Here is a 25599-nt window from a genome sequence, read left to right as displayed (position 1 = left end):
TGGTTGTCCAATATTTCAGCTGTTTTAGTCTTGGTGAGGTGGGGTGCCTCTTCCAAGGTGTGGCAGTCATGGAAAATTTCAAATCCGGGTTTTAGCAAGCCATCCTGAACGAAGGGTTCAGGGAAATCACAGCATGGGTGTTCTTCTCCTTCCCGAACGAACTTCCCGTTAAGGGTCCTTTGATATGGGGGAAGGAGGGTGGTTTGTTTGGCTTTGTTAAGGCGTAGCCTAGATAGGCGGTCAGCAATATCACTAGTGGAAAAAACCCCTGTTGTAGCCCCCTTGTTGAGGGGGGCATACATAAGCGCGCCTCAATAGCTACTTAGTCAACGCGGGTCAAATATTTTACTATTCTGTTGAGGCGGGCTTTTTTAGTGTTCGCTTCTACAGAAGCTGTTGAAGGGGGCTTTACTTGCCCGCCTCAATAGATAGAAGCTGTTGAAGGGGGCTTTTAATTGCCCGCCTCAATAGGGTCTATCTGTTGAAGGGGGCTTTTAATTGCCCGCCTCAATAGGCTACATTAAATTTTAAAAAAATAAAACCACCGCCAAACGTACAGATCGATAAGCTTCTCTTCTCTTCACTTCTCTTCTCTTCACATCTCTTCTCTTCACCGCGCGACTCCACCACCACCATAACCACCACCACCACCTTCCTCACCGCGCGGCTCCACCACCACCATCTGAAGGAGAGTTTCCCCACCGTCGTCTTCCCTATCTCGGTTGACTCTGTTTCACACAGTGCCGCAATATATCAAGGTTAGGTTATAATTGATTCTTGTTTTGCTTGGTCTTAAAATTCAGTTTCTCTTCAATTAGTTGAGCATAATGAGTTGATTATGCAGAGAATTTAGGCTAATGTTTCAATATTGGATGAATTTACAAATTAGGGTTTGATATTTGTGGTTTTTCTAGTTCAGTTACAAAATAGATGTTAGGTTAAATTTTTCTAGTTCAGTTACAAAATAGAAGTTAGTGATATGGGTTTTGTGTCTAAATGATGAAGGTCTCTTTTATGGTGATGGTTTATGTAAGCTATGTGAGTAGCTCGATCCAAAGTATGCAGATGAAATGAAGTGTTTGAACTTTTAAGTGGAGCGAATCGATATGAATCTGTTGAAAATATGTCTGCATAAAATATACTCATGTGTTCATTGTAATATTGATAGTTTATTAATGATGTAAACTAATCGTTGATATTGGATTGTAGCTTTATAGGCTCTAAAATTACCATAGCTTGATGTATTCACTATAGTATATTGTGATGTTTTTTGTACACGCTTATCTACAATATTCTGATGTATGACAGTGGAGACTGTTGTTGCTGCTGCTTTGATTTTCAAGTTCTTTTAGTTCCATTTTTATTATGCTACAATATTGCTCTTGCTATTGTTGAGTTCCTATTCTGGGGTTTTGTGAGATCGGAAACTGTCCATAGACAACTGCCTGTGGGGCTTTGACAGGTTCAACAAGGACTAAAATAGGTGCAACAATAAACTTTGTCACCTTCTACTTGGTTGCATTGCCTGTACTAGTTGTTATGGCATTTTCGGTCAAGGTTGGATTTATCGGTCTGTGGTTTGGGCTCGCAGCAGCTCAACCAGCTGGTGTACCTGATGCAACCAGCTGGTGTACCTGATATAGCCTGCTACAGTATCTGATAATAACGCAGATTGTAAACACTTCTTTATTGCAAGTATTATGTTAACGGTGTGAAAAAAACTAGTCTGCCCCCCTAGAGATTTTTTTAGTCTTTTTTTGTTTCTTGGTTAAAAATTTAATCAAGCCAGGTCGTCGAGCACCTGTCAAAATTTGAAAATGTATGCACAGTCCGCAGCAAACCTCCGTGCCTCTTCCTTTGCCGAGGACCAGTCTCATATTAACTAGTTCTACTTACAAGGCTTTTGACTATGGCTGAGTATGAGTAGTGCCAGGTGCTTGTAGCTTAACTCTTGCATAGTTGCATGCATAGGGGCTCATTCAGTTATCCATCATGTTGCATGGAAACAAACTGTGGTTTGATATTTAACTTAAGAAAGGACTTTAATAACCAAATTAGGAGATTCTATAGCTATGTTATTTTATGTGGAGCTTTTTCCTTTCTGTTACTTTTCAACTAAATCTAATAGCATTTGCTTACTTCTAATTTTCAAGGGAGATGAAGCATCATTGCAAAAAGCGCTGCATTTGGTGTACAACCTCAATCAGGACTGTGTAGATGTTCTGTTTTATGCTTCTTGGTGCCAGTTCTCGAGGAACTTCAGACCAAGCTATTCAACCCTGTCTTCCTTATATCCATCTATTCCTCATTTTGCAATAGAAGAATCAGCCATCAGACCAAGGTTTGGACTTAAAACCAAATCTTAGTTTTTTTTAACTCACCAGTTCTACGCACTGATCTGCACAGCTCAGATCAGAACTGTGCAGATCAATGCACAGAACTGATCAGAACTGACCAGTTCTGTGCACTGATCTGCACAGTTCTGATCTGAGCTGTGCAGATCAATGCACAGAACTGATCAGAACTGACCAGTTTTGTGCACTGATCTGCACAGTTCTGATCTGAGCTGTGCAGATCAGTGCACAGAACTGATCAGAACTGACCAGTTCTGTGCACTGATCTGCACAGTTCTGATCTGAGCTGTGCAGATCAGTGCACAGAACTGATCAGAACTGACCAGTTCTGTGCACTGATCTGCACAGTTCTGATCTGAGCTGTGCAGATCAGTGCACATAACTGCACAGTTCTGATCAGTTTTGTCCACTGATCTGCACAGTTCTGATCTGGGCAGTGCAGATCAGTGCACAGAACAGAACTGATCAGTGCACTGAGAAGCTAAAACAGTACTTCATGCATGTAAATTACACCTTCAAACATGTAAATTACACCATACTGTAAGCAAAGTATCAAATTGTAAACAAAGTCATCTTCAAAACGGTTTTTATGTACTTATCCATCATCAACCACCAGAAAGCAAACATCAGAAACTAAGCTAGTATAGTTCGTGTGTCAAAATTAAGATTGCATCATTAGAGAACAAAGATCTTATGCCAAGCTAGTATAGTTCTTGTGTCAAAATTAAGAATTTGTGGCTTGATTTATCTAATTCTGTGTAAAACCTTGTGTTATTAGAAATGAGTCGTCGTTGGATGTACGGTGACCATACTACGGTGGAATACTTGAGTGGGGTTGAGGAGTTCCTTAGATGTGCTTTAGCACACCAACGGAATACGAAAGCCGCAAAGATCTATTGTCCTTGCCGTGATTGTAACAATGTAAGGCGGTTAGCTGATATTGATGAAATTGAGGATCATTTATTTCGTCGTGGGTTTAAGCAAGATTACCATGTCTGGTTTTGGCATGGTGAGAAAATACTTGATCGTCCAAGTTCTAGTGTGAATGAATTTGATGTTCTGGCAGAGAGTGATGAGAGTGATGAGAGTGATTCTGATATTTCTGAGAATAATGAGATGGATGATGATGAGCAAGAAGATAATGAAATAAATGAAATGATGGATGCGGTGAAAGATCACTTGAATGAACGACCTCACATACTCGAGCAGGTATTAAAGGCTGCTGAGACGCCTTTGTACCCTGGGTGTACAAAATTCAAATTGTTAGAATGTGTGGCATCACTTTCCAACTTGAAAGCGGAGAGTGGTTGGACCGAAGAAAGTTTCACGAAATTATTGAAACGACTAGGTCTTTGGTTTCCCGATGGCAATGACATTCCCACCTCTGCCTATTATGCCAACAAATTGACGAATCCCTTAGGCTTAGAGGCCGTCAAGATAGATGCTTGCCCAAATGATTGTATTCTTTACAGAAAAGAGTATGAAAATTTGGATAAGTGTCCAACGTGTTCTATGTCGCGTTACAAGCGTAAAGGGGCCAATTCAGCTAAGAGGGGACCGCCCGCCAAGGTATTGTGGTATCTTCCGATCATACCTAGGTTTGAGCGCTTGTTCTCCGTAAAGAAGAATGCTAAGTATCTGAGGTGGCATGCGGAAGGGAGGAAGAAAGATGAATTCCTTAGACATCCGGCTGATTCTCCTCAATGGAGAACTATTGATAAGAAGTATCCTGAATTTGGCAAGGAGGTTAGAAATCTGAGACTTGCTCTATGTACAGATGGGATGAATCCATACGGCTCTCTGAGTAGTCAGCATAGCACTTGGCCGGTTCTTCTTGCAATTTACAATCTTCCTCCATGGTTGTGTATGAAACGCAAGTATATCATGTTGTCACTCCTCATCTCAGGGCCTAAGCAGCCAGGACATGATATAGATGTGTATCTCGCTCCACTCATAGATGATTTGAAATTGTTGTGGAATGAAGGTGTTCCAATGTTCGATGCTCACACCAACTCAAACTTTACATTGCGGGCAATGGTTTTCTGTACCATAAATGATTTTCCGGCCTATGGAAACTTGTCTGGGTACAAAACCAAAGGAGAACAAGCATGCCCTATATGTGAAGAGGACATGAAGCCCACACGGTTGGATCATTTCAAGAAAAATATCTACCCAGATTTCAGGAAGCACCTTAGTCGATATCATCCTTATCGTAAGAAGAAGAAGGAATTCAATGGGTTCACCGAGGAAGGAGTAGCTCGTACACCTTTGACAGGATCACAAGTTTATGAACGTATCAAAAATGTTGAAACCAAATACGGTAAGTGCTTCAAGTCCAAGTCTAAAAAGGGTGTTTTATGGAAGAAAGTGTCTCCATTATGGGATCTTCCCTACTGGAAAGATTTGTCGGTTAGGCATTGTCTCGATGTAATGCACATTGAGAAAAATGTGTGCGATGCTATCATCGGGACTTTGCTAAACATACCAGGAAAGACCAAGGACAATGAGAATGTGCGGAAAGATATGAAAAAGAAGAATATTCGACCAGATTTGTGGCCTGTTAAAAAAAAGGATGGTACAAAGACCTTTCTGCCTCCAGCGTGTTACACAATGTCGAGAAAGGAGAAGAAGAAGTTTTGTGAGTGCTTACATGGCATTAAGGTTCCCTCGGGATATTCGTCGAATGTTAAGCGCCTAGTGTCTCTCTCGGACCTTAGGTTGATTGGTATGAAGTCTCATGATTGTCATGCACTGATTAATGTATTTTTGCCAATTGCACTTCGTGGGATATTGCCGAAACACGTGAGACATGTTATAACAAAACTTTGTTTGTTTTTCAATTCCATATGTGCTAAGGTGATTGATCCGGAGACTTTGGATGCTTTGCACAATGATGTTGTTGAAACTCTATGTCGATTTGAAATGTATTTTCCGCCTTCTTTCTTTGATATAATGGTGCATTTGATTGTCCATTTAGTTCGCGAAGTCAAGTTATGTGGTCCGGTGTTCTTAAGATGGATGTATCCTTTTGAGAGATTTTTTAAGACTTTAAAGGACAAAGCAAGGAATCCGGCTAATCCAGAGGGTAGTATCATTCGGGGAGTCCTTAAAGAAGAGATTTCTGGATATCTAGCTGAGTTTTTGTCAAGCCTTGAACCAATAGGACTTCCAAAATCTCGACATGTTGGTAGGCTCGCAGGGGAGGGAGTAATTGGTAAAAATGTGATATCTCCTCCATCGGAGAGGAAGAAGAAGGCACATCTTTGTGTGTTGCAGCATCTTACAGAGGTTCATCCTTATTTAGAAAAGCATCTGCTTGAATTTCAACATTGTAATCCTAAGTTGAAGGAAAGAGCGTTGATGCGGGAACATAATCGCACATTTATTGAATGGTTTAAGAAGGAAGTTGGAAAGAAACAAGACCATGATGTTTCTGATACGATCAAGTGGTTATCTCGAGGTCCTCGACTATGTGTTCGATCTTTTGAAGGATATGATATCAATGGGTTCACATTCTACACTAGAAGGCAAGATGAAAAGAGTGTAGTGCAAAATAGTGGAGTAAAGGTTGTTGCATCATCTAGGGTCTATGCAAGCGCTAAGGATAAAAGGCCGGTTGATTCAACACAATCATATTATGGTGTTATCGAAGAAATATGGGAGCTTGATTATACCTATTTTGTGATCCCTGTTTTTCGGTGTCAGTGGGCTAACAACCAAAATGGTGTGAAGCGAGATGAAATTTTCCCGGGTTTAACCTTGGTGAATTTTGATCGACTAAGTGACAGTGACGAGCCATTCATTCTAGCATCACTAGCTAAGCAAGTTTTTTATGTGGTTGACAATATTGATCCTAGATGGCGTGTTGTTGCCCAAGGAAAAAGACATATTTTGGGTATTGATGATGTTGTAGATGAAGATGAGTATGATGAGTATGATGACACACCTCCGTTACCAATGGTTGTTCAACCATTGCCAGAAGAGGAGGATGCAAATAATACTAATCATATGCGTACAGATCATACGGAAGGAATATGGGTTACGAATCGTAATTGAAACATACATGTGTAAGTTCGGGCTTCACTTCTGATGCATTGTTGAAGTTTTTGACTTTGTTCTTTCTATTCATATCTGAAAGCCTGTGCGCCTTGGAATTTTTGTTATCTTGACTACTTAAATTTGAATAGTGAAGGATACTTGTGGATATTAATTCATATTTTTTTTCTAAAAATTCAACCCCAATCAATTGCCACTTGTATTGTGAAGAGGAATTGCAGTGATAGTCTCCTACTTTATCCCTCCTATTTAAGTTACTGAGAGTCTGATACTTCTAATAACTTGACTAACTTTATCTGGTTTTTTCACACAGGTGTAAACTTGGTGAATGTCGTATCCTCTTATGTGAGCCAGGTTCCAAGCACAGGTTGCAGAAATTGCAGTTGAATTTTCCTAGGTTAGTTTTCAGTACATTTTGTCTAATAATATCAATTACCTGTTCTTGTTTGCATGGCTTTGTGATTGGTAACTTAGTTTCTGATGTTTGCTTTCTGGTGGTTGATGATGGATAAGTACATAAAAACCGTTTTGAAGATGACTTTGTTTACAATTTGATACTTTGCTTACAGTATGGTGTAATTTACATGTTTGAAGGTGAAGATTTGAACTCCAGAATCATCAAATTAGACCAGGAATCAAATTTGACATATATTGCATTTTATCAATCCACGAGAACTGCAAGTAGCACAAGGAATATGCACTGATCAGAACTGTGCAGTTATGTGCACTGATCTGCACAGCTCAGATCAGAACTGTGCAGATCAGTGCACAGAACTGGTCAGTTATGATCAGTTCTGTGCACTGATCTGCACAGCTCAGATCAGAACTGTGCAGATCAGTGCACAGAACTGGTCAGTTCTGATCAGTTCTGTGCACTGATCTGCAAAGCTCAGTTCAGAACTGTGCAGATCAGTGCACAGAACTGGTCAGTTCTGATCAGTTCTGTGCATTGATCTGCACAGTTCAGATCAGAACTGTGCAGATCAGTGCACAGAACTGGTCAGTTCTGATCAGTTCTATGCATTGATCTGCACAGTTCTGATCTGAGCTGTGCAGATCAGTGCGTAGAACTGGTGAGTTATGATTTTTTTTTTGGGTTGTTTTTTTAGGTGAGGTTTGATTTGGGATTGTTTTGCATGTTAGGTGTAATACCATAAGGCCATTATTTTAGGTATAGCTTTGTAAATGGCCAATTGTAGCATTTTGCCCAGAACTGTGCAGTTATGTGCACTGATCTGCACAGCTCAGATCAGAACTGTGCAGATCAGTGCACAGAACTGGTCAGTTCTGATCAGTTCTGTGCACTGATCTGCACAGCTCAGATCAGAACTGTGCAGATCAGTGCACAGAACTGGTCAGTTCTGATCAGTTCTGTGCATTGATCTGCACAGCTCAGATCAGAACTGTGCAGATCAGTGCACAAAACTGGTCAGGTTCTGATCAGTTCTGTGCACTGATCTGCACAGCTCAGATCAGAACTGTGCAGATCAGTGCACAGAACTGGTCAGTTCTGATCAGTTCTGTGCATTGATCTCGTAGAACTGGTGAGTTATGATTTTTTTTGGGTTGTTTTTTTAGGTGAGGTTTGATTTGGGATTGTTTTGCATGTTAGGTGTAATACCATAAGGCCATTATTTTAGGTATAGCTTTGTAAATGGCCAATTGTAGCATTTTGCTCTCTTTTCTAAGTATTGCTCCCTTTACTAAGTATTGCTCTCTTTTCTTTGTTGCAGGACCGTAGCTACCATGGATGATCATCGTGATAATGAAATACAGGGAATTGATGGAGCTAGTCATCCTACGGGGGAATCACAAGGTACCAACACTAGTAAAAAGACCAAATTCCGTGGTCCGTCAAAAGGAGTTCAAGCCAAAAAGCCTATGCATCTTCAGTATAATCAATATGGAATCCCCGATGGAGAATGGTCAGGAGAATACGGGAAGCAAGTTGGGTCTTGTGCTGCTAGAATTAACATTAATGTGAAAGAATATTCAACGTTAGATGAACACACAAAGAAGGGGTTTTGGGAGGAGACCAAGGTAAACATTGAATAAAAACTTGATTTGTATTCTCCTAGATTATCTATTTGTGTAGCATACGTTTCTAACAATCTCTTATCCATAAAATTAACAGCTTCTGTTCCACATTATTGATGATCCGGCTAAAAGGAGAGAAAAATATTTTCATATGTGTGTGGCGAAACGCTTTGGAGCTTTCAAGTCCAGGTTAACGCGGCGTTGGATAACTAAGAAAGAAAAAATGCCGAAACATCAGACAAATGACATGCCTTGGGACATCTACCATCAAATCACAGAGGATGATTGGAAAACATTTGTGATAGAACGAAACAAGCCGGAGATGTTGGTAATAATGAATTTACTTTGCTAGATATTTTTTTATATAATTATATGATTAGTTTGTTGTTGCCATCTTTAAATGTTCGACATGTTCTTTATGTGTTTTTTGACAGGTTCGTAGAGAAAAAGCAAGTAAAAGTGCATTACAAAACAAGCACCCACATCGCACAGGCCAAAAGGGTTATGTTAGAAAGAGACCAGAGTGGATAAATGATGGGCGACTACCGCCAGAGGCAGCTTTAACCCTCTCAAGTGGCTCCTCCTCAGTGACCTCATCACTCACCACAGCGCCAGATAGATTTAAGAAGTTTAGATCAGTAGAGTGGATCTTGGCTCATCAAGTTAAAAACAAAGAGGGAAAGTGGGAAGTTGACCCGAATGATAAAGAAGCCGTAAATATTGCTAAGATGGCTGTAAGTGCATATGAAATTTTACGTTCTATATCCTTTTCTTTCCTAATTCCTAGTTCTATTGCTAAGATTGCTTCTCCTTTCCATCATGTATACCATCTAATTTTTACTTTCCTAATTCTTATAGTTGGAGTACATAGAAGAAGAGGGAAAAGGAAATATTTCATTCACCCAGGGAGAAGATGCCCTCACCAAGGCTATGGGAAAAAAGGATCACCGTGGGCGTGTCAAGGCAACAGGTGGAGTTAATGTCGGTTACAAAGTTGCTTTCGGTCCAATAGACCGAAGTAGTAGATGTGGCCATATTGAACCATCACCGGAGGCTATCGAATCAATCAGAGCTTCGGTGAGAAGGGAGTTTGAAGATCAATTAGAGAGAAAGGTGGCGGAGGCCCTCCAAAACCAACTAGCCACATTGAAAGCAACCGGTCAACTACACACCCTCTCTACCCCCGCACTTGATTCTGCTCTTGTAAGTGATGAGTTTGATGTTAACCGTGCACTCGTAACCTGTTGTCCGAGTTCATCGCAGCAACCACGCGAGCTGAAGGTATATATTCTCTATAGTGCATACACTCAAAACACCCCTAGCTAGGTTTTTAATATTGTACTTTGTAGTGATTTCTGAAATTTTGTAAATTTATTTGTGAAGGCCATAACTCCATGTCGTCTTGCCCTTGAGGATAAAGTTTTGGGTAACAAAGTGATAGTGGCAGATGGTATGGCGTACCCATTGGATGGTTCGTTGCACCAACACTTTAGATCGATGAAGCCTAGTCATTATAAGGTCCAAGTTGATTGTATTTACGACGGACATGATGATGACACTCTTCCGGTACCTACTGGAGATGGATTCAATAACTTAGGCAGGGCTCTTGCTAGTTTTGTGCAATGGCCAATTCACTTGGTGATTTTCGAAGAAGACGAGGTATAACTTTTTTATTATTAATTGTCATTCATTGCGTTATGCATCTGTTTAGAATTAGATTCAGAGCCTTGAACTCCTTTGGTTTCTACCTCTGTTTAGGAGTACTCTACTCCACGCCCAACAAAGAAGTCCAGGAGTCAGATTTTTGAAGAGGTGGTTGGTAGCTCCAAAGGGAAGAAAAACGAATTAATTGTCAAAGAGAAGACAACAGAATTAGTTGTCAAAGATAAGACAACAGAATTAATTGTCAAAGAGAAGGCAACACTTGATTTAGGGTCCAAAGAGAAGACAACACTGAAGTTAACGGCCAAGGTAAACCATATGCTTCCCACTCCCCTGTGCTTCAACACTGAAATCAAAACTGAACTTTTCATGCTAGCTTAACATTATTGTTACAGGGAAATTCATGCTCAAATAAGTTGGAGTCGAAATCGAAGTCGAAGAACTCTAAGACGGCCAAAGAGATGGTAGGTAGTTGTGATCGTAAAACTGAAGAATCAGCCGCCAAAAGTAAGAAGCAAAATTTGGCAGACGACACAATTCAAGGTCTTGGCCCATCATGCAATTATTTGAAGTTTATCATCAATACGGCGCCCGGTGATGTATATAAAAATACTTCAATCCCATTGCCCGCTTCGGTTTGGCATTATGACGAAGATCGACAAACTTATGTAAATGAGGTTGACGTTGAAGAGTTCCTTAGAGGGGCGTGCCTCAACATTTCAGTGATCCAAGTCTATATGATGTAAACTTTTCCATCGATATTTTTGTTTTTGGTTTTGTCAACTATAATAGTTTTTGAAATTTTTGCATTATACATTTACTTTGTAGGTGTTTATTCCACGAACACACCTTTGCATTTGACAACTCTCAGATTGGGTTTGTTTGTCCCGAGGCAATGTCAAGCTCTAGAATCAAGGCCAACCCTCAGGCTGCATCAATGTATTTGAAAGTAGTTTTCAATGCTGAAATTGAAAAGGAGAAGAAGGGTGATCCTAACATTACCAAGTGGTTTTTGATCCCATACCATCAAGAGTAAGTGTTAGAGATTGATCGATATTTGGTAAATAGCTATGTTATTGTTATTTTCATGCATAAGGTTGCAATAACATTTATATATAATGCAGAAATCATTGGATTTTGTACGTGTTAGACCTACGTAGAGGTTGTGCGTATATTTTCGACTCTGCGATAGGTTCCAACCGAGAAAATAGTGCATGGGGAATCTTGTGTTTGTAAGTTACTTTCAATTCTTTTTAAGTTATTTCTTTTCGTGCCGAATCAGATTCATGAAGTTTTACTCAACTTCCAGGGCATACCAAGTGTACAAGTTTAATGATGGGATTTGTCCGAATAGAGCGACTATGCAGGGGTTGAAAGGCTTCCATGTAAAGGTATATCATGCTTACTAATTAGCTTTACTTTTTTTTTTGGGTAACTACTTGGATATATAATTTATGATTTATCTCCAAATCAGTGTGCTCAACAAGTCGGCGCCCACGAGTGTGGCTATTACGTTATGAAGTTCATGCATGAAATAGTCACGTTACACCATAACACTGATGAGCGGTTAGACAATGTTCGTTCTTTTACCATATGTTAGTTGAACTACTAATACTAGTACTTTTACGTAGTAGAATTCTTAATTTACAAGTAGCATTACTTATCATGTTACTTATTTCAGGCTTACACTCCAAGAAATGCGCCTTATACCGATGAGGAAATAGATGTGGTTCGTGAGCAATGGGCTAAGTTTTTTACAACCGAGTATTTATTTACTTAGGTTGTTTAGACACAAAGATGGAAGCGTTTATATCTTCATGGATTTGGTAAAGTTCTTTAATTTTTCCATAATTACAAGTCTGCTGGATTTGCTAATTTATTGCTTTGAATACTAATCTGCTGGTCTTGCTGCTGTTGCATGTGAATTCTGATCTGGTGGTCTTTAGAATTTCACTTCCATCTGTGTGTTTCTCCTCTGTTTGCTTCTGTTTAGAGCTAAAATGACATTTCCGCTCCCAACTTTGAACTAAAAAACCTAAGGACTCATTTGATTCTTATTACATGTCTAATATGCATAGTTTTAACTTTCTAAAACTCATTCGAATCTATTTATGCACATTTAAGGCTCATTAGGTCGTTATAGGTCATGTTTAGAGCTAAAATGACATTTCCGCTCCCAACTCTGAACTAAAGAACCTAAGGACTCATTTGATTCTTATTACATGTCTAATATGCATAGTTAAAACTTTCTAAAACTCATTCGAATCTATTTATGCACATTTAAGGCTCATTAGGTCGTTATAGGTCATGTTTAGAGCTAAAATGACATTTCCGCTCCCAACTTTGAACTAAAGAACCTAAGGACTCATTTGATTCTTATTACATGTCTAATATGCATAGTTAAAACTTTCTAAAACTCATTCGAATCTATTTATGCACATTTAAGGCTCATTAGGTCGTTATAGGTCATGTTTAGAGCTAAAATGACATTTCCGCTCCCAACTTTGAACTAAAGAACCTAAGGACTCATTTGATTCTTATTACATGTCTAATATGCATAGTTAAAACTTTCTAAAACTCATTCGAATCTATTTATGCACATTTAAGGCTCATTAGGTCGTTATAGGTCATGTTTAGAGCTAAAATGACATTTCCGCTCCCAACTTTGAACTAAAGAACCTAAGGACTCATTTGATTCTTATTACATGACTAATATACATAGTTTTAACTTTCTAAAACTCATTCGAATCTATTATGCACATTTAAGGCTCATTAGGTCGTTATAGGTCATGTTTAGAGCTAAAATGACATTTCCGCTCCCAACTTTGAACTAAAAAACCTAAGGACTCATTTGATTCTTATTACATGATTAATATGCATAGTTTTAACTTTCTAAAACTCATTCGAATCTATTTATGCACATTTAAGGCTCATTAGGTCGTTATAGGTCATGTTTAGAGCTAAAATGACATTTCCGCTCCCAACTCTGAACTAAAGAACCTAAGGACTCATTTGATTCTTATTACATGTCTAATATGCATAGTTAAAACTTTCTAAAACTCATTCGAATCTATTTATGCACATTTAAGGCTCATTAGGTCGTTATAGGTCATGTTTAGAGCTAAAATGACATTTCCGCTCCCAACTTTGAACTAAAGAACCTAAGGACTCATTTGATTCTTATTACATGTCTAATATGCATAGTTAAAACTTTCTAAAACTCATTCGAATCTATTTATGCACATTTAAGGCTCATTAGGTCGTTATAGGTCATGTTTAGAGCTAAAATGACATTTCCGCTCCCAACTTTGAACTAAAGAACCTAAGGACTCATTTGATTCTTATTACATGACTAATATACATAGTTTTAACTTTCTAAAACTCATTCGAATCTATTTATGCACATTTAAGGCTCATTAGGTCGTTATAGGTCATGTTTAGAGCTAAAATGACATTTCCGCTCCCAACTTTGAACTAAAAAACCTAAGGACTCATTTGATTCTTATTACATGATTAATATACATAGTTTTAACTTTCTAAGACTCATTCGAATCTATTTATGCACATTTAAGGCTCATTAGGTCGTTATAGGTCATGTTTAGAGTTAAAATGACATTTCCGCTCCCAACTTTGAACTAAAGAACCTAAGGACTCATTTGATTCTTATTACATGTCTAATATGCATAGTTTTAACTTTCTAAAACTCATTCGAATCTATTTATGCACATTTAAGGCTCATTAGGTCGTTATAGGTCATGTTTAGAGCTAAAATGACATTTCCGCTCCCAACTTTGAACTAAAAAACCTAAGGACTCATTTGATTCTTATTACATGATTAATATGCATAGTTTTAACTTTCTAAAACTCATTCGAATCTATTTATGCACATTTAAGGCTCATTAGGTCGTTATAGGTCATGTTTAGAGCTAAAATGACATTTCCGCTCCCAACTTTGAACTAAAGAACCTAAGGACTCATTTGATTCTTATTACATGTCTAATATGCATAGTTAAAACTTTCTAAAACTCATTCGAATCTATTTATGCACATTTAAGGCTCATTAGGTCGTTATAGGTCATGTTTAGAGCTAAAATGACATTTCCGCTCCCAACTTTGAACTAAAGAACCTAAGGACTCATTTGATTCTTATTACATGTCTAATATGCATAGTTAAAACTTTCTAAAACTCATTCGAATCTATTTATGCACATTTAAGGCTCATTAGGTCGTTATAGGTCATGTTTAGAGCTAAAATGAAATTTCGCTCCCAACTTTGAACTAAAGAACCTAAGGACTCATTTGATTCTTATTACATGATTAATATGCATAGTTAAAACTTTCTAAAACTCATTCGAATCTATTTATGCACATTTAAGGCTCATTAGGTCGTTATAGGTCATGTTTAGAGCTAAAATGACATTTCCGCTCCCAACTTTGAACTAAAAAACCTAAGGACTCATTTGATTCTTATTACATGTCTAATATGCATAGTTAAAACTTTCTAAAACTCATTCGAATCTATTTATGCACATTTAAGGCTCATTAGGTCGTTATAGGTCATGTTTAGAGCTAAAATGACATTTCCGCTCCCAACTTTGAACTAAAGAACCTAAGGACTCATTTGATTCTTATTACATGACTAATATACATAGTTTTAACTTTCTAAAACTCATTCGAATCTATTTATGCACATTTAAGGCTCATTAGGTCGTTATAGGTCATGTTTAGAGCTAAAATGACATTTCCGCTCCCAACTTTGAACTAAAGAACCTAAGGACTCATTTGATTCTTATTACATGACTAATATACATAGTTTTAACTTTCTAAAACTCATTCGAATCTATTTATGCACATTTAAGGCTCATTAGGTCGTTATAGGTCATGTTTAGAGCTAAAATGACATTTCCGCTCCCAACTTTGAACTAAAAAACCTAAGGACTCATTTGATTCTTATTACATGACTAATATACATAGTTTTAACTTTCTAAAACTCATTCGAATCTATTTATGCACATTTAAGGCTCATTATGTCGTTATAGGTCATGTTTAGAGCTAAAATGACATTTCCGCTCCCAACTTTGAACTAAAGAACCTAAGGACTCATTTGATTCTTATTACATTACTAATATACATAGCTTTAACTTTCTAAAACTCATTCTAATCTACGTATGCACATTTAAGGCTCATTGGGTCGTTATAGGTCAACAACGTACTTAATTATCTCTATAGTCTGCAACTATATCTTTTAATTTTATGCTTCAATGGAATGTAAAGACAATATCGTGAGTGTAAACTTTGGTACTCATATATATTTTCCTTCCATGCAACTTGCAGGCTAGGGATCGAGTCGATTGGAAGAAAGTCAACACGACCTTACTTAAGGTTTGTAATGCATGATCTAAAGGGACCTAAGTGGCTGGATTAGAGACATTTGTTAGATTAGCTCTCTAGCCTTTTGTCTTTAGTTGTTAATATTAGTTGTAATTTGTTAGACTAGCTAGGTGTTTAAAAATTGTAAACATACGTACTATATATACGCTTTGCTCTGTTGGGTTAATATAAATGAAGTTAATGTAATGATTTATTTATCAAAGATAAGCAGATTCATACCTTTGCTATTTTGGTGTTGATTGGGTACAGGTTTCAATACTCAATGGAGTATATATCTAGTTGTGGTTATTGCCGCCTATTTTATATTTTAAAAGAATTTGGAAAAAAAAAATTAATGTTGTTGAAGGGGGCTTTTAATGTACGCCTCAACAACATATGAACTTTTGGCGCAAAAATAAGGACCTGTTGAGGGGGGCATTTAAGAAGTGAGCCTCAACAGAGGAGGCTGTTGAGGCGGGCTTCTTAAATGCCCCCCTCAACAGGTCCTTATTTTCGCGCTTTCTGTAGAGGTTTTTGAGGCGGGCTTTTGAAAGCCCCCCACAACAGATCACCTGTTGAGGCGAACAAAGCCCGCCTCAACAGATCACTGAGCTGTTGAAGCTACGTCTGTCGCAGCGGGCCTTGTTCGCCTCAATAAACCCAAAATGCCCCCCTCAACAGGTATTTTTTCCACTAGTGTATCTTCCTCCGTTGGTTCATAACCTAAGCCAAAGGGAGTAGATTTGTCGGGAAAAGGATGGAATGTGTATTCCTTCTTCCTTATGCCCAATGGGGTTCCTGGGAAATAACCTTGAGCTAACAGCATTCTAGGGATGACTCGGGATGCATGCGGGTCTAGGAATGCTGGATCATAATCTTCGATGAACTGGATTGTTTCTTCCATTTGAAACCCATAAAGATCGTCTGCAGTCTCGGCCGTTCCAACCATAGTACAACTGACGTCGAGAGGAGGGGCGCGGATTTCTAGTATTACCCCGTTATGGTTAAGTTTAACCATTTGGTGCAAGGTAGAAGCCACACCTCCCAAGCCATGGAGCTAAGGTCGCCCCAAGAGGAGGTTGAAAGTGGGCTTGATGTGGATTATTTGAAACTACGTGGTGCGTGCCACAGGCCCGGTTTGTATGGTAAGGTTGATTTTTCCCAATACAGGGCTTCGGGAGTTATCATAAGCTCGTACCCCTTGCGTGGAGGTTTGGAAGTCATCGTTTCCTAGCCCCAAGTAATGGGCGGTTCGCAATGGGCAGACGTTAACCGCCGAACCATTATCTACGAGCGCTAGGGGGATGTTTTGTCCTTTGCATCCAACCACTAGGTAAAGGGCTTTATTGTGAGCACCCCCCTCTTTGGGTAAGTCTTTATCAGTGAAAACTATGGCCTTTTCTCCGGCATCTCTCGTGACATGGCTAACCAATGAGTCAGGTGTGATATCTGTAAGTACTGAGATGAGGTCAAGTGAGCGAATAAGCTTTTCGCGATGTTCCTTTGAAGTACACATAAGATCCCAGATGGTAATCTCGGCCTTGGTTCTTTTTAGTTGTTTCAGGAGAGGATTTTCAATGACTTCCGTGACGGTGGCGTGCCGTCCATTCTCAGAAGTTTGCCTAACCGGGATGTCGTCCATAGGAGGTGGGTGAATATCCGGTTGGTATATCCTTCCGGATCGGGTGAGGTTGTCGACCTCGGGCTCCTGGGGGGGTGGTGTCAATGAGAGCATACCCAGGCCAAGTTTCAGTGAAGAGGTCCTGGCCCGAGACTTGAGATAGGTAAATATCTTCAGCATCATCATTCCACACACCGCACACTTCCCTCTCGATTCGATCCATAGGGACCACAGCGAGTGGTGCACCTTGAGGTGTAATATACACCGTGGGATCAAAATTCTCTGGTTGGTCGAGAGAGATGTGACAAGAGCCGAGTGGGCTCTTGTTGTTGTTGGGTTTGCCAACGTTAGGGAGAGGTATCACTTCATCCTCTATCATGTCCTGGATCATATGTTTTAGATTCCAGCAGTTTTCAGTGTAATGCCCACTTCCTTGATGGAATTTGCAGTAAGTACCTTCGACCCAATATTTGCTTTTGACAGGAGGGTCACGGGTGGGGCCTATAGGTCTCAACTTTCCTTGATTGGTTAGTCTTTCAAAGGCTTGTACCAAAGTCGACCCGAGTGGGGCAAACTTTCGGTCTCGGACCCATCTTCCAGGGTTTCTTCGGGCGGGAGTCTCTTCTACAGCATGGACTTCTTGGGCTTGGGATGTGTTACCCCGATTATAGGTGTTGGTCTTATATGTGGGTTTGCTCTGTATGGTTTTGGCGAGGTCGTCCTCGATCTTTATTCCCACATCATAAGCTCTTTTGAAAGTGTCAAGTCCCAGGTACCTAAGGTGTTGTTTGTAAGCCGGGTCCAGGTTGTCGATAAATTTTTGGACCAATTCTGTTTCGGGAGGCCTATTGATTAGCTGGGCCGCCTGGTCCCTCCATCTAGCAAAGTAGGTCGTGAAACCCTCGTTTTTCTTTTGGAAGAGAACTTCTAGCTCGCGCATGGTAACTTGGAAATCCATGTTCGACGAGTATTGCTTGATGAAGACATTGACAAAGTCTTCCCAAGTGGGGAAGAGCTTAGGGTCCTGGTGATAGTTCCAAGGACAAAGGAAAGGCAGGTAAATACATGGACTTGTCCACGCCTTTCAAGTTCATGGTATTCACAAAGCTCAGTAGATGATCACGGGGGTTGTCCGTGGCCTTGAACTTTGGTAAGTCAGATGAACTGAACTTTTCTGGTAGTTTGCCAGGAAAAGGTTCAGGATCGAGGGAGAAGTATTGGTTTTTCATTTTCCATTTTCAGTTGGCCCATAAGTTGGGTCATTTGGACCATCTGGTCTCGCAAATCTTCGATGGACATGTTTGAAGGTGCGAATCGAGGTTGGGGAAGCGGAGATCCTTGAAATGAGGGACGATGGACGGAGCTTGGAGTCACTAAACCTGATGTTGGTGATGTATCTTCGAGACGCACTAACCGTTGATTCCCTGATCGGCACCAAGTGGCAGGACCAGTCCTAGGCATAAGATAAGCTAAAGTTTAGGTTCCCAAAGTTTCAAGCATTACTTAGTCTAGACTTCGACTCTCTAAATTGGTTTTTCACTCTTTCTTTTGTCGGTACACTTTTTGGTTTTTTTTTTTTATTTCGGTCATTCTATGGATTTTCGAAACACTTGCCCGTGTGACATTCATAGTTATTAGCACGTTCGGTTTTGGTGCCGTGTATGGTCGTCGTAGGAGGCCTAACAACGACACAAAGAGTTATTAATTTTTTTTCACGAGTCGCTTTTGAAATCGAGTGCTTTTCTTACGCCCTCGTAGCAATTCTTTTTATGAACATTTTTTTTTTGCGCTACGTATTTTCCTTTCGCGCGGGCACCGAGGCTGCTGCGCCTGACCAGAAGGCCAAGCAGCAACTTCAGCGCCCAGCGAGGGGCGTGAGAATTTCTGGCGCCCAGCCAGGGGCGTTGAAAATGCGTCCCTGGCTGGTTATCGTTTTCTGTCTTCTGTTTATGCGACTTCGATTTGCGTGCTTGCCTAATAACGTCCTTTACGCATAACAGCGTTTGTGGGATTCGTTACAGGCCGTCCCGAGCGTCGCTTATTTTTGTGGCGATCATTCGGGCTTGCGGAACACGTGTTTCGGTATAACTCTTTGGCAAATTAGTTTATGAATGTTTGGGCAATTTTTAAGGTCGTTGGTTTTCTAGGATAGTTTGTCGCACACAATCACATATTTCGCTACACATAACTACATTACAAACATGGATTTGAAAATTAAATATGCCACGTAGTTTATGATAGGCTTCTATGGGTAGTTTATTTGCCCCTGGCTTGGTACCGCTTCTATCGTAGATCCAACACATGCCCCGGTCGAGGTAGTGTCTTCAAAAGAGGAATTTCGCTCAAAAGGCCAACCCGCAAGTGCAAGCCAAGGGGGCATGCAGGCGAAAGAGACCTAATGAGCGAGCGATTGGGTTCGGGATAGGTGTACTACCTGCACAAGTACCGAGTGGAAAACATGCGCGGCGTATGCACCCCCCTATTGGCGGAAAAAGGTATCCTTAGTCCCAACTCCCAAGGGAGCCGAGATTCGTTATGAGGTTCTGCCCGTTCACATTAATATGCTGATTTTCAGGTCGTCCCAACTTGATGGGGAAATAAACGCGGGGTAGGATCGTTTCACCCTTCGGCTATTTTGATTACCTACAAGCACGAGTATTTCCTTCACTATCCCCAGCAGAGTCGCCACTGTGAAGGGGTCGAAAAATCACGAGGCTAATGCGTGACCTCGTCCCTCGTGGGTGTGACGATTCTTTTTATTCAATCAAGTGTAATTGGATTTCCTGTGAGTTTACACCCAATTGACTAGTAATATAGGAGTCGCCATTCAGTTTTTAACGACAATGAGAAAAACTGACAAAACCCGGTTATCGTGACATAAAGGGAGTGCAATTATGTTTGACCACGACGACCGTAGGTTCCCTTGTGATCCCTGGTGTGGGGATCTCTCAACATACACCCGCAAGGTAGAGATTGAGGGTTCGGGGGACTGTAACTACCGAGAGGAGTACTTCGCTCGTCGATAACTCCAGAGGCAGGATATCCTTACTAGCTCAGCATAAATAATTGAAGGGACATGCGTTAACTATTAAACTAATCTGAATTGATTTTAGCAATATGCAACATATAATACTAATTCGATCGTGATTATCTGATTTAAATAGCATTAAGGGACCTAGCATGATAATTCCGATTTCCCAAAAATATTATATTTGTTAGGCGTGATAGAACAATCAGATTAGGTTAGTTTAACAGTTCATAAAAAGGCGAGGAAAGCTGTTAAATCATCGAGAAGGGACACATTACGACGCACCCTTGAGAGGTGCGTCACGATTCTCAGAAAACTAACCACTTTGACTTTGCTATTTCTCCTTTTTATTTAACGAATCTCAATTATGGGACAGGATACGTTCTGTTCGATTTATGGATCGATTGCGACAGAACGCGTGAACAATTTCGCAGCGAGAGGCTTAGGCTAAGGGTTGGAGTCAATACTCAGAATATAATTATGTGTTGTGTCCTTTACGTCAAATTTTAGGGGTCTATTTATAGGGAAGAGTTCGTGGAAAGATAGAATTGCAGAGTTCTAATCCACAAAGAATTAGCAAAAAACACGTACCCAGGTATTTTCAGCGCCCAGGCCTGGGCGCCGAAGATTTCGGCGCCCAGAGCCAGGCGTTGAAAATAGGGTCTGGGCTGTTTTCTTTAGTCAGATTCGGATTCCTGAAATCCGTAGAGTTTGAGATTTAATCGAGTCTTTTAGCGCGTATCAATTTTATGACGGAACGCGTCTGGGCCCGTTACGAACTCTAGGCTCGTTAGGATTTTAATTAATACGTAACTCTTATTTCCGAATCCTATTAGGAATAGGATTCTCGCGGTTTTCTATCTCATTTTAGGATTTATGTTAGAATGCAACACCTAATTCTGACAGGTTTCTATGCTTTATGATTTGCCACTTTTAGAAGCTACCTTTTACGGCAGTTACTATTTTTAGCAGGTTTCCATAAATAGCAGGTTTCGGGTGAAATGAAATGGGGAATCGAGATTCGTTTATTTTATAGGAGATGCGTTGTCAAGTGGAGATTTATGCTTTCATCATCGAACCTTTCCCTTTCGGGAATGGGGACAAAAGTAGGTGTCTACAGATATGTATTTCACAAATACATATTACTCACTAAACGATAAAATAGGGAAAAGACAAACACTAAAGGACAAAATCAATATTTCTTGAAAATGTCATCCGTCTTTGGGAAATGGCATTGATTTTTGAAAAATGGCATTAAAATGGCACCTACTTTCATTTTTGTCTTATATCTATGTCGTTTAGTAGGGTAATATGTATCTTGAAATACATATCAGATATTGACCTCTTCGCCCTCATGAAACACATCATTAAACAAACGAGTAAGTATTTTCGGATATTTGATATGTGCTTGCAAATGCATATCATAGCAAAAGACAAAATAAAAAATAAAAAATAAAACTAAAAGAAATTGAATGGTACTTTTTTAAACAAAAGTGATACTTTTTTTTACATAATGGTATTTTTTTAACATGAATGATACTTCCTTTTATGTCTTTTAGTTGTGCCACACATATCTGATATCCGAAAAAATGACTCCACAAACTAGGGAGATACACATTAGACAGTATGAAAAGTTGAAATAGAGGTAGATCAACATTAGATTAGACAGCATGAAAAGTTGAAAGTTATTCAAAATAATCCATGAAGTCATGGTAAGATAGACTTTGGAGGTGAAGAATGACATCCTTGCGCAGATTATCAGCAAATGGAAATGCAGTCTTTAGACATTCTTGAGCGAAAAGTAAACAAAGCCGGCCATTTTTATCAAAACTGACAAGGGTACTAGTATCAGATACTCCTCTCTCACCGAATAGTTCCTTCTCAACAAAAGTTGAGTGAACAACATCAAATGGGCATACCAACCAAGGCATTAATGGAGATAAGGTTGAAGCAGTATCCTCATCATAGTCTTTCATGCGAACAAAGACCACCTCAAAGGAAGTTGAGGTTCCACGACTTTCTTGATGTCATCATACCATGACAATACTTCCAAATAAAGATCATTGTTGGAAAAAGAATCAAGATAAACAAGTATATTCTTACCTCGGAGTTTTTCCACCAGAAAACTATCCTTACACTGAAGAAACAATGACTCCAAGTTAACTTTCTTTAACTTGTTTATTTCCCTTTCGACAAGGACCTCTCTAGTGAACGGATAAGAATCACATCTGTATATCTCCATCACCTCTCTTCCAAAAGGGTCTACATATTGATCATTGGGTCCCATAATGATGAGCCTATCCTCCCCGCAGTCAAAGGCAAGTCGCCTGAATCTGTGACTTACAGAGTTGTTGAACGGAAAACACCACCAAGATGCGTTACAACCCAGCAACAAACTATTCATTTTGGCTATAAATAACTCAGGGTCAAGACAGTCACCAAAGGGTATGTAAACCAGCACAATTTCAAACTCCAGTGACTTCTCTTTGCAGTGTTTATAGACGTCATGCAGCTTGCCAATGAAATTTCCTTCCCAACACAAGTATAACCCAACAACCTTCCCTTGGAGTTGTGAGATACAAGTCGTCTCACTTTCACCTGATGATGGATTTGGATTAGTTTTACCAAGAACAAAAGAGGATTCGCACTGCAAAAGTCCCCCAAGCGTGGATGTAGAGGAAGTTTTCCAGAATGGGATGTCAGGTTCATCAAGTTCGGGTAGACAATCTTGAGTAAAGGGAAAGGCCTCAGCTCCATATTGCCGTACAACGCTAGGATGTTCATGGAGAAAAACAGTTCCCTCGGCATTCAAAAGGAGACATTTAATACTACAATTACGAAAGTCAAGGTACCTGCATATAAAGTCACGGTGTTGTGAGTCCTCAAATGGTACCGCAAGACACCATGAAGGAAACCCAGACAAGAAATGATCGAAAATCCCCTCATAATTGGCCAAAGGATTCATCTTTGCTACCACTACCATCTCAAGAATGTCTTTAGAATACAATTCAGAACATGTAGTTATCAGAGACTGGAGATACAGAGCATCAAAATCTTCACCGAAGATAGGCACATGTAAACAACAAACCGGAATGTACTTGTTACTAAACATCTTCTCCTTAACTTCAACTCGCCTCCCAGAAATTCGTTCAAGGTAATTCATCCGACCATCACCAGACAACAAGGATACAAAATTACACTTCTTGCCAATCTCAATCATAGATTGCAAACCTGCTTTTGATTCAGAAACAACCAGATCAGGATATGTAGGTATAACAGCTCCCAATTTATCAATTACAGGATTGCTTTTCAAAGATAGGTCTCTCCGGGAATACATTACCTGCCCCTTGATCACAGGCCATGTTGCTTTTACTAGCTTATCAAAGAACGATATAAAATCATTGGAACTTTCTTCGAAAAACTCATGCAGATGCAAGTGGTAAAAAAACAAATTTTAATATTTTTTTAGGTGGTAAAATACAAGTTTTAAATTTTTAGGTGGTAAAAAACTATTTTTCGATTTTTATAGGTGGTAAAAAATAATTTGTCCTTATTAATTTTACGCAAATAAAATTTCATCCAAAATCAAACACTCTAATAATTAAAAAAAAAAATCTAAAATGAAATTCAATCAAAAATAAAAAATAATCTAATCTAATATTAACAGTTGGTATATAAAGAAGTTTTATTTTAACTTAACAATTTATTAGAATTCGCGCATCGCACAGGCTAAAATCTAGTATATATATAAAAAAAAAGGGGGGTTTTGAAGAGATTCCAGAGTGCCACATAGGAAAGCCATGTCATGTAATTTAAAATAAATATTAAATAAAAAAGTTGGATAATTAATAATCGGTTTACAAATCTGATTAGTCCAACAAACAAAAAGATAAACATTTGCAAAATAAACAAAAAAATTAAAAAAAAAAAAAGATAGAAATTTGCAAATAAATAACTGATAACAAAATTTTCAATAATCGTTTTGTTTTTTACTTTTTTTTTAACTTCTTTTTTACCAATGAAGATTAATTATTGATTGCCACATATCAATCCTACCTCCCCCAACTCTATGTTTTGTTCGGTTTTGTTTGGTTTCTCCTTTTATTTTTATTTATTTCTTTATATTTCATGTTTTGTTGAATGTATTTGTTTTTTTCAAAGTAAGTTTATTTAATATTACGTTCATATTTGTCCATAGTTAATGATCATTGTTTATTGTGTAGGGTATTGTGTTCTTTGATTGAGAGTCGTGGCTAGAGACTTAAAGCGGGAGGTGATATTTGCTACGCATCTAGAAGAATGTGTTGCTGCAACCAATTATGCTCTTTTTTTAACAAGTTTAAGTTTTAGTACTAAGAATTTTTCTCATTCCTTATTAATTAATTATTTACATGATAATTCTCCATACAAGCAGGGTGTATATTCGTATGAAATTATCACACTCTAGGTTTACATTCGTATGAAATTATCTCTTTCAAAGTATTCAATTGATGTATCACAAGGTGCTATATTGTACTAAAATCCTATGTTTTCTACCTATTCTTTGTTTATTAAATTCGTCTTAATGTTGTCACGTGTTAATTCATTTCAATTCATAACTTTTACATATACGCACATAGAATATTGGACCAAAAATGGAGTCATGTAGTCACTCCTAGCCATATCGCGCGTGTGCGCGCGCCCAGGCCACTAGTATATTACAAAAGGTGGTCAAAGGCAAATCACGAATAGTGTAAACGTCAAAATGGTGAGATATTTTAGGACTGTCAAAAACTGACCCGATCGAACCGATTTCTGACAAAAATCAAAGTGACCCGAAAAAAACTTCACACATTCAATCCGCAAAATCATAATAGCCTCGTACATCTACATCATTCGATTATACCCGAATCGATTTTTCCCGACCCTTAACCGACAAATGACCCAATTTGACACCCCTTTATATTTGTAGAATAGTTAATAAATTTGACTAGTCATAATGTAGCCCGAAATAACAGATTGTGGGCATACAAAATTACTCACTTGTCAGCCCAGCCCGATATATTGGGGATGTGGATTTTGGTTGCGGCCAGGCCCGCCATTTGACAGGCTAGGGTGTAGAGGTAGTATTATGATTTATGGTAACTTTCAGTTTCGATCAATAGCCCAAATAGACATATTATGGGCCTTGCATTTAAGACTTTTAATTTGGGCCCTTTTGTAAGGTTTTTTCCCAAATACTCCCTCCGTCCCGGAACGCAAATTTTTGGCTATACCCGGGTACAGCCAAAGCTGGCTGTACCCCCATCCAAAACGATGTCGTTTTGTGTTGTTTAAAATGAACATAATATACTGGTACAAAAATGGACATTTACTATTTCGGAAATGAACATTTATTTATTTATTTGGAATGAACGTTTACTATTTTGGAAATGAACATTTATTTATTTATTTGGAAATAAACTATAAAAATGAACATTTACTATTTCGGA

The 25599-nt window shown here is 39.0% G+C and overlaps 2 protein-coding genes across 4 annotated transcripts; one reads left to right on the top strand and one right to left on the bottom strand.

Moving 5' to 3' along the window:
• Positions 1–291: 291 nt before the first annotated feature.
• LOC130464337 (uncharacterized) lies at positions 292–15665 on the top strand. Of its 3 annotated transcripts, none has more exons than XM_056833865.1 (15): positions 292–758; positions 2154–2341; positions 8144–8450; positions 8545–8775; positions 8882–9181; positions 9306–9728; positions 9831–10106; positions 10206–10418; positions 10505–10851; positions 10938–11141; positions 11234–11341; positions 11419–11500; positions 11584–11685; positions 11791–11935; positions 15444–15663. In XM_056833865.1, exons 3-14 carry the CDS (start codon positions 8157–8159, stop codon positions 11887–11889), a joined length of 2679 nt encoding a protein of 892 aa, XP_056689843.1. In that variant the 5' UTR covers positions 292–758; positions 2154–2341; positions 8144–8156; the 3' UTR covers positions 11890–11935; positions 15444–15663. The 3 variants fall into 3 exon arrangements, with proteins under 3 accessions (XP_056689843.1, XP_056689841.1, XP_056689842.1); XM_056833863.1 differs by lacking the exon at positions 292–758 and adding an exon at positions 6724–6807 and having other exon boundaries at positions 2027–2341; positions 15444–15665; XM_056833864.1 differs by lacking the exon at positions 292–758 and having other exon boundaries at positions 2028–2341; positions 15444–15665.
• A 6148-nt stretch (positions 15666–21813) lies between these two features.
• On the bottom strand, positions 21814–23465 carry LOC110802769 (probable nucleoredoxin 1). The gene is made up of 2 exons (XM_022008215.1): positions 22232–23465; positions 21814–22148 (listed from the first exon to the last, which is right to left on the bottom strand). Exons 1-2 carry the CDS (start codon positions 23463–23465, stop codon positions 21814–21816), a joined length of 1569 nt encoding a protein of 522 aa, XP_021863907.1.
• Positions 23466–25599: the final 2134 nt, after the last annotated feature.

This window comes from Spinacia oleracea, chromosome 6 (genome assembly GCF_020520425.1).
Source record: "Spinacia oleracea cultivar Varoflay chromosome 6, BTI_SOV_V1, whole genome shotgun sequence".
Taxonomy (NCBI): Eukaryota; Viridiplantae; Streptophyta; class Magnoliopsida; order Caryophyllales; family Amaranthaceae; genus Spinacia; species Spinacia oleracea.
This window is presented reverse-complemented; position numbering and strand designations above follow the sequence as displayed.